This window comes from Camelus bactrianus, chromosome 17 (assembly GCF_048773025.1).
Source record: "Camelus bactrianus isolate YW-2024 breed Bactrian camel chromosome 17, ASM4877302v1, whole genome shotgun sequence".
NCBI classification, from domain to species: Eukaryota; Metazoa; Chordata; class Mammalia; order Artiodactyla; family Camelidae; genus Camelus; species Camelus bactrianus.
The window spans coordinates 6031449-6046386 of record NC_133555.1 but is presented as its reverse complement, the minus strand read 5'-3'; the positions used below and the strand labels follow the sequence as shown (position 1 = coordinate 6046386).

At 51.1% G+C, this 14938-nt stretch overlaps 1 protein-coding gene across 2 annotated transcripts in view; it reads left to right on the top strand.

Moving 5' to 3' along the window:
- The window catches only part of IRAK2 (interleukin 1 receptor associated kinase 2), a 52666-nt gene that overhangs the window by 8920 nt on the left and 28808 nt on the right, over positions 1 to 14938 (top strand). Inside the window, exon 1 of one of the 2 annotated variants that reach the window (XM_045515317.2) lies at positions 692 to 816. The exons of the other annotated variant lie outside the window; for it this stretch is intronic. Within the exon in view, the coding sequence (XP_045371273.1) occupies positions 768 to 816 (49 nt within the window). The 5' untranslated portion in view covers positions 692 to 767. Of the gene's footprint in view, positions 1 to 691; positions 817 to 14938 lie in introns of those variants that run through there. 2 annotated transcript variants of the gene reach the window in all.

The following is a 14938-nucleotide window of genomic DNA, read 5'->3' as shown; positions in this document are numbered from 1 at the left end:
TGACTTGGCTGAACCAACAGACCCCAGTTCAGCACCTGTCTGCCTGTACCTCAGGCCTTCTGGAATCAGGGAGGGCTTCCAGGAGGAGGGTTGGGGGCTTAGATACCTCCACCCTCAGAGATAAATCAGGGGACATCAGGGTGGCCCTGCAGGTGGGGACCTGCTCAGACCACATGGTACATTGGTTGGTGTGACCGATCCTCATCCTCTGTAGCTGCATGCAGATCCTGACTCTGGCCTGTCTGCATCCCCAGAGCCCAGCCCGTGGTAGATGCTGACAATTGATTATTGAGTGGATGTACCTTCAAACATTTTTCATGCTTTGAGAGAATTAGTGATAAACTCTTAATATGTTCAAAAAGAGATGAGGAGATTTGTGCCCACCCCCGGATGCCAGAGAGAGAAAGTGGGGGCGGTATGGAGGGGGGGAATGGGAAAGCTGCTGCGTCAGGTGCAGTCAGAATGAAGGGGCCGGACCTCCCACCCAGGCCACTTTGGGCAGGGGGACTCCAGTTTTGTCCCTGCTGGGCACTGGGATGCTGCCGGGGTGTCCCAAGGTTGGGGAGTAAGGAAGTACTGGGGATTGAGACATAGGCCTCTTGATGGACACGCCAACTTGCCATTGACGTCAGAACCCGGCTGTTGACTAATTCTGAACATATTCTTAATGATTTGAGGTCAGCACACAACACGGTGCCAGATTCAAAGAAGCACACTCATTGCAGCGTGACACTGTTTTCAGCTGACACTGACTGGGCACTTTTGAGATGTCAGGCACTGAACTGCGAGCTTGGCTCCTCCTGGCTGCCCCTCAAGGTGGGTGCTCTAAGGAACCCCTTCTCCCCCCGAGGACGCTGAGGTCAGGAGTGGCTCAGTGCCTCCCCAAGGGCACGGGTGGAGACGGAGGGCACACCCTGGCGCGCCTCGTGCTTCACTTTTCTCACAGGAACTTCACTGAATGCACTGCTTGGGCTTCCAGGAAATAGTGATATTTGATCGTCAACCTCTCTTCTTAGAACTTCACTCACGTCCCAGCTTTCCCGTTCCAGCCCCCTCTAACCTTGCAGGCCCGTGAGGCTCTACCTTGCTTCCTGAAACCTCTCTTCTCTGCCGCTTAGCCTTGCTGAATTAAAATCTAGCCTGAGAAAGAGAGAGAAAAGCCGGTTTCCACATCCATATCTTTCCTTTGGGGAGTTTGTGTTTTCGCTATCGCTTTCAGTCCTCAGGCAAGACACTTCCCCTTTCTGTATCTTGGTTTTTGTTTTTTTTTTTCCCATTAGGGAAAAAAGTGCCATAAATCTTGATCACTTTTTGAAAGTGAATATGGAGAGCATCTGTGAAGCATGTTAAGTTTCTGTTACTCCAGCCGGTCAGTTTTCCCTTCCCTAATTGTGACAGTGGTTTGACCTTAATTTGTACTTACTTGCTGAAGGTTGTTTATGAGATTGCTCAGCTGTTCCCAGCAGTTTGAGAACCTGGCTTCTGCTCACCTCTTTTTTTGTTTTTTAAATGGAGATACTGGGCACTGGACCCAGGACTTCATGCATGCTAAGCGTGTGCTCTTCCACTAAGCTGTAAAGAGCTGTAAGACTAGGTTTGAATAAAACAGAACTTGAAAACCACACCACTAAAAGCCCCAGATATAAAATGATGTCCTCAGAGAACTGTGACTCTAGGTAATACAGGCTTTCTGAAGGCTGTGTCTGAACCGAACCGAAGGGCGGTGTGTGGGGTCCACTGGCGGCCACATGTGTGTCCAGTCACTTGAAATGATGCCCTGTGGGTGGCTGCTGGTCCCATTGTGTAGAGAGCTGGTCCTGTGGGTCTCTGTTCCTTGACATTTTCTTGACAATTTGTCAGACATTCAGTGCTATAAGAATTAGAATAAATTAGTACAGAAGGGTTACCTTTCCTTCCGCTGGCAGATCGGCTTGCCAAGGCCAACCCTTTTTACTCTTTTAGCTGTTTCTTGGTAGTTTCCTGTATTAGCATCCCAGGTTCACTGCTGTTACTAAGGGCAGACGACAGGGACTTAAATAAGACAGATGTTTATTTCTCTCTCCTGTGACAGTCCAAGCTGCCCAGGGCTGATACGGTAACTCCATGGTGTTGAGGACCAGGTTCTTTCTTTCTCATTGCTCTGCCATCTGGGACACCTGGCTGTCAGCCCGTACCTGAGTGGCTACCCCATACCTGCCCAGGTGCAGTCCAGCCGACAAGAAGAGTGTGGTCCCTCGGAAGCTGCCATTGGCCAGGGCTGGTCACATGATCACACCTAGTTGCAAGGGAGGCTGGGAAATGGACTCTTGAACTAGTAGGCTCTGTGCACAACTAAAGCATCTATTACTCTAGAAGCGGGTGGATAAATGTTGGAGGGACAGCCGTCTTCCTACAGGCCTCCCTTTGGGCCACCCAAATATCTGTATACCCACTTCTTCCCACACACAAGACATGCTCACCCTTCCCCCAAGGTTCCAGAGCAGTTCCTTCCTTTGCTCAGGGCCCAGGCTCAGTGAGTGATGGGTAGTCTTGCGTCAGCCCCAGATGATCTGGTACGTCTCCCCCAAAGAGAAGTTATCACCCGCCTCCCCCAGCACACCCAAAGTTCAACGGTGAAATCCAAACAGGAAGCCACAATCAGAACTCCCATTTGAAATGAGAGGCAAGCTGCAGTTACTTGTCTGTAGGAGCCGACAAATCTGGCTGAGCAACAGTTGTAAAAAGTCCCTTCTGGGAGGGGAGACATTTCCTTTGCTTGGTCCCTCTGACAGCCCTTTGTTCTTCTCAGCCAACCAGTGATTCTCCAGGTGTGTTCCCCGGACTTCTCAGCATCAGCATCACCTGGGAACTTGTTAGAAATGCAGGTTCTTGGGCCTTACTCATCTGTGGGTTCAGCAACTCCAGGGGTGGGGTGGGGTGGGGTGGGGTGGGGTGGGAGGGCCCGAATCTCCCTGCAGGAGATTCAGATGCAGTAGAAGGCTTAAGAATCACTGCCCTGACACCTGGTTCTCTGACTTCTGCCTCTGTCCTGGGGGATGGGGTGGGCATGGGGGGAGCTTCCCTGTTCCCTGTTCTCGGTGGCCTCATCAGAAGTGGGAACTGGAGAGTCTGACCTTATGGAGGGAGCGACACGGCTTTCACAGCGCACTTCCTGCTGGGGGAGGGTATTGGGGGGCCTGAGAGGGGCTCTGAGGTCAAATAATGGCCAGTTTTTGTCACACCAGGCCTGTGGTTTCCCAGGCAATACAATTCTCTCAGAATGCTAGAAGCTTCTGGTCTCTCTTGGCTTCTAATCTGTTCTTTCTGTGATACCCACAGCTAACGATCTAGCCTAGACAGTTTAGTTCTTAACGCTGAGAGATTTGATCTCTCACTCAGTGCCCAGTGTGTCCAGCCTGCCCCGTCTCTCCTCTTGATGTCACGTGTGTACCTGGGGCCTGTCTGGAGGCCACCTGAAAGAGGAACTTGGGTGGGATGGAAGCACTCTTGTTTTTTGGTTTGTTTGTTTGTTTGTTTACCTTTTAAAAAATATATTTTTATCGAAGTATAGTCAGTTTACAATGTTGTGTATATTTCTAGTGTACAGCACAATACTTCGGTCATATAGTAACATACATATATTCATTTTCATATTCTTTAACCATAAGTTACTGTAAAACATTGAATATAGTGCCCTGTGCTATACAGTATAAACTTGTTTATCTATTTTATATAAACTAGTTAGTATCTATAAATCTTGAACTCCTAATTTATCCCTTCCTACCGCCTTCCCCCACTGGTAACCATAAGTTTGTTTTCTGTGACTGTGAGTCTGTTTCTGGTTTGTAAATAAGTTTGCCTTTTTTTCCTCCATTCCACGTATGAGTGATATATATGGTATTTTTCCTTCTCTTTCTGGCTTACTTAGAATGGCGATCTCCAGCTCCATCCATGTTGCTGTAAATGGCATTATTTTATTCTTTTTTATGGCTGAGTAGTATTCCACTATATAAATATACCACAGCTTCTTTATCCAGTCATCTGTTGATGGACATTCAGGTTGTTTCCATGTCTTGGCTGTTGTAAATGAAGCACTCTTGTTTTGAGTCTTGCCTCTGGCTCTGGGTCTGGGAGAGAACCCCTGCTGAGTTCATTCGTGGACTGAGAAACGTGGACTGGCGATTAGAAAGGTTAGGACCATTGCCTTACCTCCTGCTGGGGCTGTCTCTTCAGAGCTCCTAAAATGGAGTTTCTCAGTCAACTTGGGTTGTCAACCACAGGCCAAGAGTCTTTCTTCCCAGCTCTGCTTGTGCACAGTCTAGCGCCACTGGAGTTCTCTCTTTTGTTGGAGACTCCTGAAGAAGAAGCCACATACACCAACATTTAGAACATCTTCAGCTTCTCCCCTTGGTGTTACAGGTGTTTTTAGTGCACAGACCACCTTCCGAGGGTCGCAGGTGACAGTTTTTGCTTTGATGTGAGAAGAGTAACCAGCGTTCCAGCCTGCAGGATCTGGGTCCTTGCCGCCTGGAGTATTATTATATTGATTTGGCTGCTACAAGAAAGGCCAAGGTCTCTGGGTCAGGACAGGAAGAGGAATGCTGCCTTTGTGTCTTGATTGAAAAATATCTTTTCATGATGGGGAAAGTACCGCGTGTATGGGACATCCACAGGGCGAGTCACAGTCTGAATTAGCACTTCCCAAACCGCATACCCCAGAAGTGTGCTCCCGCAAGTTACCCCCCCTGCAAACAAGGGTTCGTGAATAACTAACCTTGGGAAATCCTGTCTGTTTTATCAAGGCCCCAACCTTTGGAGATGCAGCAGGCACACCAGCATATTAAGGCTCTGATAACTTTTTTTTTTAATTTGGTGGAGGTACTGGGAATTGAACCCAGGACCCCGTGCATGCTAAGCATGCGCTCTACCACTGAGTTGCACCCACCCCGCAAGGCTCTGATAACTTCTGTAGCAAAGAAACCTATTTAGGCCGGTGTTTTCCATTTCTATTTGACCGCAGAACCCACTTTTCATTTGACATTTATTAATAGCCCCTGGGAACCAATACACTGTGGGAATCGCAGCTCCAGTAAACTGGTGCCGATGGTGTCATTGCTGCACATCCCTGGGGCACGGCATGGTGGAGTCTGGGGGGTCAGGGACAGCGTTTATATGGTCAGACTAGTGTTCAGCATGAGAAAGGTCTGACCCTGGGGGCTCAGGCCAACCGTCTCCCTGGGGCATAAAATATGAGAATCCTACTCCTGAGGGGTGCTCCCCCCCACCAGGCTTAGGAGGGGACCGTGAACCAGGCTCCAGAGTCTATGGGCTGGCATCTTGAGGTCTTAGGAGCCAGATTCAAGGCTAAGGCCAAAGTATCAGAGCTGTGGCTTCTAGCCAAGGGCAGGCTGGCTGTCATCACTGCTGAGCTCCAGAGCTAGTTAACTGTCTCTGAGGCAGGCGGAGGAGCTGAGCCTGTCGACGGTGGGGGTCCGACAGCTCTGGCTCTGAGGTTGGAGGCTGGAAACCAGGGGTGCCTGACCAGTGAGGGGAAACTCCCCTCGTTCCTCCCCGTAGGGAGTTAGATACACCGAAGCAGGACAAGAGGGCAGTAGTGAACTAAGATATATTATCAGGTGCCCACTGTGTGCTGGGGACAAGGTCTCCGACCTCATGGAGCCTGCCTGTAATGTGGGAGATGGCTGTTAACAGGCTGATGACAGAGATACGTACCTGACCGCAGCGGGAGTGCTCAAAGGAGAAGTGTAGGTTGTGGGGGAGGTCCGAGAGTGGGAGAGGGGAGAGTTTGATCTCATCCGGGGAAGAAGTTACCCTGAGGAAATGAAACTTGAGCCTCCATTCGAAGGAAAGATGGGCCGCCGGAAGTGAGGGGCCACGCGGAGGGAACAGCATGTTCAGAGGCCCGGTAGTGGGAAGGAGCGATGCTGGAGGACCCAAGGGGAGGCCGTGGGGGCCTTGGCTAGAGGCCAGCGGGCGTGTGGGGCGCTCGGACGGGAGCAGGAGGGGTCGGGCACCCGAGGCTGCACAGGCTGTGGTCAGCTTTGCTTTCAGCAGGAGGGGAGGGAAGGTTTTGGAGACCTTCTACCTGGGACTACCCTCGCTGCTCTGGCCACTGTGGTGAATGGGGGCCTATGAGGTTCCAGGTGTGAACTGAGCTGGAGAGCAAGAAGCTTCTGGAATCTCAAGGGGCTCCAAGGGGGGTGACCATGGTTTCATCTTCCCATCTGCTGCTACCTTCTTCCTGGGAGTTTTCTTTCAAGTTTCCCAATTTTCACGCAGCCTCTTCTTGGTTGTGCAACCTTCACAGTTTCTAACTCTTGGTTTGGCATCTCAGCCAAAGTCATTTCCTTCCTGGAGCCGGGCTGTCATTGGGTGGGGAATTTTCATCTGTGGCCTAAAGTGAAACAGAAGAGAAGGATCTCTTTGTCTCCAAAAGAGGCTGAGACATTGAAGGGCCAGACGGAGCTAATGTGTGTTTACCCAGAGGCCTTCCCAACATCCGCCCCTTTCCTCCCACTATGAACAACAAAGCATGGGTAGGATTCAGACCCTAGGGCCCCTGGAGTCTTGTCCCTGGAGGTGGCACTGTGTTGGACCAAGACCCCGCCCTTCCCCGCCCCACCGCTGGCCAGGAGTCCCTGTTATCTGAGTCATAGCTAGTCATAGTTTGTATTTAGCTATTCTAGTCATAGCTTGTATTTAGCACCTAATATGTGCCAGGCAAGCATCTCATCTCACAAATACTATTCTCCCCATTTTAGAGATGAGGAAACTGAGGCTCAGGGAGTAAGTAATGCACCCAAAGCCACATAACGAATAAGCAATGGGCTGGAAAGGCATGCAGGTCTCCTGGACCTTAACCCCTGCTGGGCGACGTCACTAGATGGCAGCAGGTCTCACTTTCTCCCTGAAAAATAAAATAAGCGTAGGCATTGGCCTGTCTGCTTTTCCCGTAAATGGGGAAGCTTCAGAAGGGAAGAGATGCGAGGCTTTTCTAATGTCCTTGCTGTGCAACTCAGGATGGTCTCCTGACTCTCCTTCTGCATGTCGGTTACTCCCTCGGGAAACTGTAAGGCTTTAATCACTGCGGGTTTCTTGGGAGTAACTGTGAGCCTGGACAGAGGGGTGTGTGCAGTGCCTCGAAACCAGTCCCCAGTTTTTCAAAGAGGGAGGGTGGGAGCTGGAGGGAGAGGAGCTGTGGTCTGTTGAACTCCCGCTCCGTGCTGTGCTGTCGTAAGCAGCTCCTCTGGGTTACGAGCTTTGGACACATAGTGAGGTTACCCATTAATCAGGATTGGCTAGGTTATGCTGCAGTGACAGATAAACCCTGAAATCTCAGTTGTTCATCCCAGCAGAAATTGATTTCTCAAAGTCCAGTGCTGTCTCCTGCACTCTTGCACACAGCTGGTCATCTGGAGTGCGTGGCTTCCAGGGTCCCTGTGGTGGGGGGAGTCGGGGGAGGAGGAGGCTTGCTGGCTTTTCATTGCTTTGTCCAGGAAGCAACAATAGCATTTCCACTTACAATCCATTGGTCAGAAGCAGTCACGTGGCCTCAGCCTAATTGCAAGGAGGGCTGGGATCTGAGAGCGAGCAGATGACTATTTGGTAAACACTGTCTCAGCTACAGTTACCTCATTTCAAGGGAGTTTATGATAAGGTTCCACCTAACCATGGCTTTCGGGAGTCTCCCATGGTCTAACCCTTGCCCAGCTGTTTCGTCTCATCTTTGCTCTTTCCTCCCCTCAGCTCATTCAGCTCACCCCTAGGGTCATCCTTCATTTGAGGAAATGCAGCAAACTCTTTTCTGCCTCAGGACCTTTGCATATACTATTCTTTCTTTTTAGAACGCTGGTCTCTCCCCAACTTCCTTGCATTATTCCCGTGGCTCATCCTTCTCATCTTTTGGGTCTCTGTTTAAGTGGCACCTGCCCACAGAAGCCTGCCCTGGTTAGCCCACGTGTGTAAGTCTGCCAGGTGCTCCTCCCTCCATCCAGTATGTTTTCAGTTTATAATTAGATATCTGTTTAACTAGTTTAAAGTCAGGATCGTGCGAGTCGTGATAATGTATGGCGTTCCCAGTCCCCAGCACAATGAATAAATGAATGGGGTGGATGAGTCATTTTAGCAGCCGGTGAATGGGTCCAAGGGAGGATCAGAGATCGGGCGATTGGGAAGACAGGTCATGTACTCAGACTTGCCTAACTTCATGTCTAATTTGAGTTGGGAGTTTTGAATGGTGTGTGTGTGTTTTCTTTGGATGCTCAGGAGGGTTGAGCCCAGGGATTGGGAGGCAAAAGGAAACGAGGGGGCCCCGAAAGCTCTGTCTGTCCCTGACATGGCCAGCTGGCACCTGGGTTCTTGAGTTAGGGCTGAATCACTTTCATTTATTCTAGAAGGGGTCTGTTTCAGCCACATGAGTCAGGTAAATACAAAGAATAAAAACAAATACACGAGTATCATGTCACTGTTTAACTTGAGGGCTGTGAAGGGTGGAGGGAATTCCAGAATGTGCTCACCGAGGAAAGATCTTGCCAGCCGCCAGAGTCTCCCGGTGCAAGCGTGTGGCTCCTGCGTCTGCCGCCGTGTTAAATGTTCCCGGGCGACTGAGGAGACCCCCGGCCCCGCTGCCCCGGGCCCGCGCACATAAGCCTTTCAATTGAAGGCAGTGGGGTGTAAGTAAACAAAATAGAAATATGATAACTGTTTTAGGTTTCACTTTACTGAAGTGTGAAGCAGAGAGAACAACTGGACCTTCTTCCCAGAGCTGTCGTCTGAATGAAATAGGCCCCGCGTATGGGGAAGCACTTTGGACAGAAAAAGCCTGACATAGGGGTGGAGGGTATAGCTCAGCGGTAGCGCGCATGCTTAGCATTCGTGAGGTCCTGGGTTCAATCCCCAGCACCTCCATTTAAAAAAAATAAAAAGTTAAAAAAAAATTTAAAAGCCCGATACAGACTCAGAGGTGATGGTAATAACAACAGTGAATAACAGCAGTAGCCTGTAACTGTTAGCACTTACTCATTTCATCCTCACAGCAACTCTCTGGGGGTGGAGGGTACGGTTCCTCGTCTCACGTGTCGGATGAGACTTCGAGCGCCTCCCTTGCCCGTGAGCCTGGCTGCGGCGTGTGCCGTGGGCTGGAGGGCCATGAGTTCTTCGTTGGGCTCCACGGCACATGTGCTTCCTGCTTTTTAGAGAGAGTGGGACATCCTGGAAATGCAAAGCAGAGAGAAAAGGGAATCGGGCCCATTGTCCCCTATGAACCGTGGCGAGAGCACAGAGAAACACTTGTGCTCCCTTCCTCTGCCCCCGGACACCTGAGACTCATCACTGGGAGAAGCCAGAGGTTCTCATCCTCACTTGGGGGACTTTAAGAAACATCCAGACTCTGATTTAATTCTCTGTCTGATAACCGAGATTTCAACCCCTTGGTGCCCACAGCCGCTGAAGCTGTCATTTCAAGCACTGGAATCTCTGCCCGTCCCCAGGGGTCCTGGCAGGGAGAACCCCGAGCTGCCTGTCCTCCTGTGTGTGACCAGGCCGGCTGCCAGTGGCACGGTGGGCAGAAGCCTGTCCCCTTCTCCACTAGCCAGGCTCCTGTATCACCTGGCCCCACGGCCACTGCCCTCTGGGAGTCACGTGTCCATTGGGGGTTTAAACTGTTGGAAACAGCTGTCTGCCCCAGATGCTTCCCTCAGAGACCCTAAGTCAGAATCAGATCAGATGTTCTTTCTCTGTGCCTTTTGTGCAGGGAGACAGGACAGAGGACAGAAGATGCCCATGTCGCAGTTTGTGCCCTGTCCCTGGCCTCGGCCCATCTGCTTTTTGTATTGTGTCTCTCTCAGACGTGGGGCAGTCCAGGGACAGAGGGGTTATAATTATTCTGACAACACAGAAGATGCACAGAAGGTGAAGCTCAGAGGGTTAGGACAGCCGCCCTCGGGCGCACAGCCGGCTTTAGAGAGGCCGGGTCTGGGGGTGGGAAGTTCCCCACCCTTACCCACACTTCTTCTCTGTAATCACGGCTGTATTTTCTGGGTCTCATGATCCTGCAGAATCAGCTTTACGCATGGAATCTTTGTGGGAATGCGATCCCAGGGGAAGAAAAGAGTATTGTCCTGGGCACGTGAGCCTGCTTCCTGTACACCAGTCATAGCAATGAACAGTGTAACCGGCCTGCTTCTCGATCTTGGCCTTGGCAGACAGGAAACTCAGCGAGATTTAAAGCTTGCTGCGACCCTTTCTCGTGAACATTTGTCCTTTGCTGCATCTCGTCCTCGATGTTCTGTTTTTATTTCAGCGGTGCTCTGGTGTATGTCCCAGCCCGAAGGTGTCATATCCACTCAGCTATCAGAGGTGAATTTCCAGGCACTACAGGCAGAAAAGCCATGGTTTCTCCCTCTTCTGGGTTGTTGTTGGGAAAAGAGCCGAGCAAAGGCCTGCCCTGCGCCTTCCAACTCAGATCGCGCACCAGCCACCCGAGGGTCGAAGTGAAGATGTGTAATGTTTATGCATCTAAAAACCATCTGAAAACCCACAGCTTGCAGAGATGGGGGTTTCACAGGAAACTGAAGCTTGTCACTGAGGGCCTGATGTGGGGCTCTGGCAGCTGTCCCCTGTGGCTGGCTGTGGCCCTTGAGTTTGATGAGGTGGGAGAGTGGGGGGCCAGCCTGAAGTGCACGGACCAGCTCAGTCTCAGGCTGGAGCGCCTGGTGGTGCTGATGCTCCAGGACAGGTCCCTCCCTGGGCGGGCTTGTGCCCCACTCCTGCGTGCTTGCATGGACCACGGTGGCAGCTGAAGGCCCCAGCATGTCACTGTGGACTCTCCTTAGGTTGAGAACATAATGGAGCCTTTCCTGTTCTCCATGGGTGGGGGCCAGAGAGGTCAGCCACACATGGGCTGGTGGCCTCAGTGTTCCTGCCAAATGGGTCTTGACTGAGAGGCAAAGATGTACAGAAAGGGAAAGAAAAAAGGAATAGGACACTGAAGTTAGGTCAGGCCGGGATGGTCATCCTCTCCCCTGTTTGACTAATGAGGAAACTGAAGCTCAGCCGGGCCTCACGTGGGGGAAGATGCTGCTTATTCTGGGGCTGCAGGCAGTTGGGGTGCAGGTGGGACCTTGAGAAGCCTTTGCAACTGGGAGCATCTCCTGCTGTGGTGGGCTCTCTGGGGTCCCCTTCACCAGCAGGCCTGGCCGGCCCAGCACAGGGGAGCTAGGGTCACAGAGGAGCCACCTCTGCCCTTTTGCCTGATACACAGATATCATCAAGAGGATGACACGGACGGGGCCCTTTGAGGAACACGGGTGGGACCCCACGCAAGGTGGTTTGTGGTGGGGCGGTATTGCAGAGGCAATCTCCCTGGGCCTGAGAGAGGAGGGCAGGGAAGAAGAGGACTGTGAGTGGCCTGGGGGCCCCTTCCTCCTAGGGGCACAGTGTTCACTTCTGCACACACCCCAGGGGCAGGCAGCTCTGCTTCGGGTCTGCTCACAAGTCAGCCTTCACCTCCAGGGAATGTCCCCGTTGTCATTTTGTCCAAGGGACTGTGTGTCACCTTGCACCTGTGGTGGAAGGCAGGGTATTACATAAGTGGAGATGTGGGAGTCCCTGAGTCCTGTGGGCAGGGCTGCCCTGGGCGGGGAACCCACCTCTGGGATTGCAGCTTCGGCCAGAAGGGCCTCCACCTGCTGGGATTGGGGTGGGGCAGCGGGGTGCCTGAGGACTCCAGATGGGGAGAGGTGAGATGAAGTATGTGTCCTCCAGGGCCCCCATGTGAATCCTGCCCACGGCACCAGCTTCTCCACTCTGATTCTATGAGAGGACACCCCCTTCCTGTGTCAGGGTCCCCTCCTCTCGCTCTCTCTGTGGGGGAGGTCTCCTCACCTCCCAGAGCTCCCATTTCCCTCCTTGCTGCCCTGGGGATGGAGTGGGGACACTCACAGTGAAGGTCTTAGCTGGTGGCCAAACACAGGAGCACGTGGGTTCTGCCTCTGCTGCCCACTCCCCTTCCAACCCCGGATGGCTCCTCACTCTCGTTGGAAGACTCCGTCTAGTCTCTATTTTAGCAAGCTTGCTTACTGACTTCTTTCTTAAGAAAACAATTTACTGTGCAGTTAATGCATGATCATTGTTGAAAGATTCTACTATGTGAATAACTCCTCCCCACAAAAAGCTGTACCACCAAACCCACAATTATATAATCGTTGATAATCACAGCACCCAGAAATGTTCGCTGTTAACATTTTGTGTATATGCTTCAGGCTCTTTTCCTCTCCATATATAGATGTCTTCTATGCTTTTACACATATTTCACCAAAAAACTGGTAAACTGTATACCCTCTTTGATTGTCAGTCAACAGTATATTGGTGGAGAGGAGGCTGGGTATAGCTCAGTGGTAGAGTGCATGCTTGGCATGTATGAGGTTCTGGGTTCAATCCCCAGTATCACCATTAAAAAAATTATAATATAATAAAGTAAATAGATAAACAAACCTAACTACTCCCCCCCACCAAATAAAAGCAAAATGGTGGTTGCCAGAGGTGGGGGAGGGGCGTGGATGGGGCAAAATGGGGGAAGGTAGTCAAAAGGCACAAATTTCCAGTTATAAATAAGCCCTGCGGGGTGTAATGTAGAGCATGGTGACTGTAGTTAATAATACTGTGTTGCATATTTGTAAGTTGCAAAGAGGGTAGACCTTAGAAGTTTTCATCATAAGAAAAAAAATTTGTGTGTGAGGTGATAGATGTTAACTAGACTTATTGTGTGATCGTTTCACAATATATACAAATCTCAATCCATATGATACATACCTAAAACTGATATAATGTCCTTCGTCAGTTATTTCTCAATTGAAAAATATATCAACACTTTTCCCTGTCATGGTTGTACCAGATACGTTTTTTCAGTTACTATTAAAGTGAAAAAACACACAAGTTAAAAGATTTGAATGAATAGTTAAATTCATAGAGAGAGAAGGTAGAATGGTGGTTGCCAGGGGCCGGGGGAGGGAGGGTGGGGAGTGAATGTTTAATGAGCAAAGGGTTTCAGTTTGAGAAGATGAAGTTCTGGAGCTGGATAGTGTGATGGTCGCACAACGGTGAATGCACTTAGGGCCACTGAACCGGAGACTTTATAAACTAGTGAAGATAATAAATTTTATGTTACGTGTATTTCCCCACAATTTAAAAAAACAGATGTCATGAAACAACAGAAAAGTGTAAATGATTCAGAGCTGTTAAATGAAAATTGAAAGACCGCGCCCTGCCTCCTTACTCCCAGTACTGGCTGCTTAGGAGATCACCCAGTGTTTTAGAAAATGAGACGCCACCACTACCAGTGGGGTTCCCGTGTTTTGAGCCGAGCGTTCAGCACGCGCTGTTTCCCTTAGTCCTCGGGATCCCGTGGTCCACAGCGGACACGGCCGGGAGGTCCGTTCCAGAGCCCGGACTCTGAGTGGCTCAGTTCTGCTGCTGCTTTTGTAAGATAAGTCCACCGAAGAGAACAGTGTGTCTGTGACAGTAAAGGAAACAAGGAAAAAGTCGCCATCATCCCCCATTCAGCCGTCTGGCTTCTTCTGTGCGTTCCTGCTGGCCTTTCTTCACTCACTCCCACCCTTTTGTCCTGCTCATCCTCAGGCCGAGCCCAGGGCTGTGCAGATGCAGAGGGTAGTGGGGCTGGTGAGGACACTGGTGTGTGAGTGGGTCTGCCCTAGCTGGCAGACCACAGCGAAACCAGCCCCGGGTTTGAATCCTGTCAGCTGTTTGACGTGGGACAAACCACTTAGCCTGTCTGAGCCTCAATATGCTCAAAAATAAAATGCAGAGAATTCTATTAATCACCAGAGATGGTCCAGAACATCAAATAAATCTGCAAAGGGCCACACATGTGCCGTACATTTAGGTGTTATTAATACTGTTCTAGTCCCAAAGCCTCGTGTTGAGAAGCTTGGTCTGGTGATGACGATCGGTTTTGTTTAGAGAGAGGCCTGGTTTACCTGTTGGAATAAATGCTACCGGAGACTCAAAGGCTGAGACGTTCTGTCCCAGCCCCGCCTGCTGCCCGGTGTGAGAGCCCACGAGTCGGCAAGACATCCCCAGACTCTGAAGCCCCTATTTTTTCAGTTCTCAAACATGAGGCCACCTCGAATCCCCAGAAGCTGAAGAGCCTTGCATGGAGGCTGCAGAATTTGGGTTTGGTCTGGGAGGCCTGGGGGGAGGGGGGAGATGGGAGGAGTCAGTTGAAGGGTGTCCTTTATGCTGGCAGTGGGGAGTCATGAAGGCTTAAAGGGAAGTGGTGAGGCTGGATCTGTTATTTCAGTAAGATGTGGCCTGGAGGGATGCTCTGGAGGCCACCGGAGCCGGAGGCAGGGACCAGCCTGGAGAGATGACGGGGGTGGTGGTGGAAGGGAGAGGAGGCCGGTTCACAGGGAGTAAGTTATGAGACGCTGGTGTAGACACGCCTGCTGACACCTTTGGGGTTTCCCACATCCGTGCAAAGGGGAAGTGATTACTCTCAAAAGGCAGGTGACCTCTGCCCCAGCTCCTTCAGCCGGTCCTGCCTGCCCAGTCTGTGTGGCCTCAGACCAGCCGCTTAACCTGCTCAGGCCTCCGTGTTCTCCTCTTCACCAGGTTGCAGTGAGGGGCCTGGTGAGGACTGCACGGCTGCAGAGCCTCGCCAGCACACACTGGACGTGGCTGCTGTTTTCAGGCTTCCCGTCTGTAAAACAAGGAAGGTCGCACGTGTCTCCACTGCTCCCGGAAGGGATGCTGAAGGATGGCTGGATCTTTTAGATTTAGGGGCTTGAGGAGGGACTCAGCGAAGCGGGGATCTTTGACTTCCCCACATGTTTAAGAAGCTGTGTGGTCCAGAGCCCTTTCTCCCCTCCATCCCAGCAAGGAAGCACACACATTGATCATCACAATGATCGTCTCTGTTTCA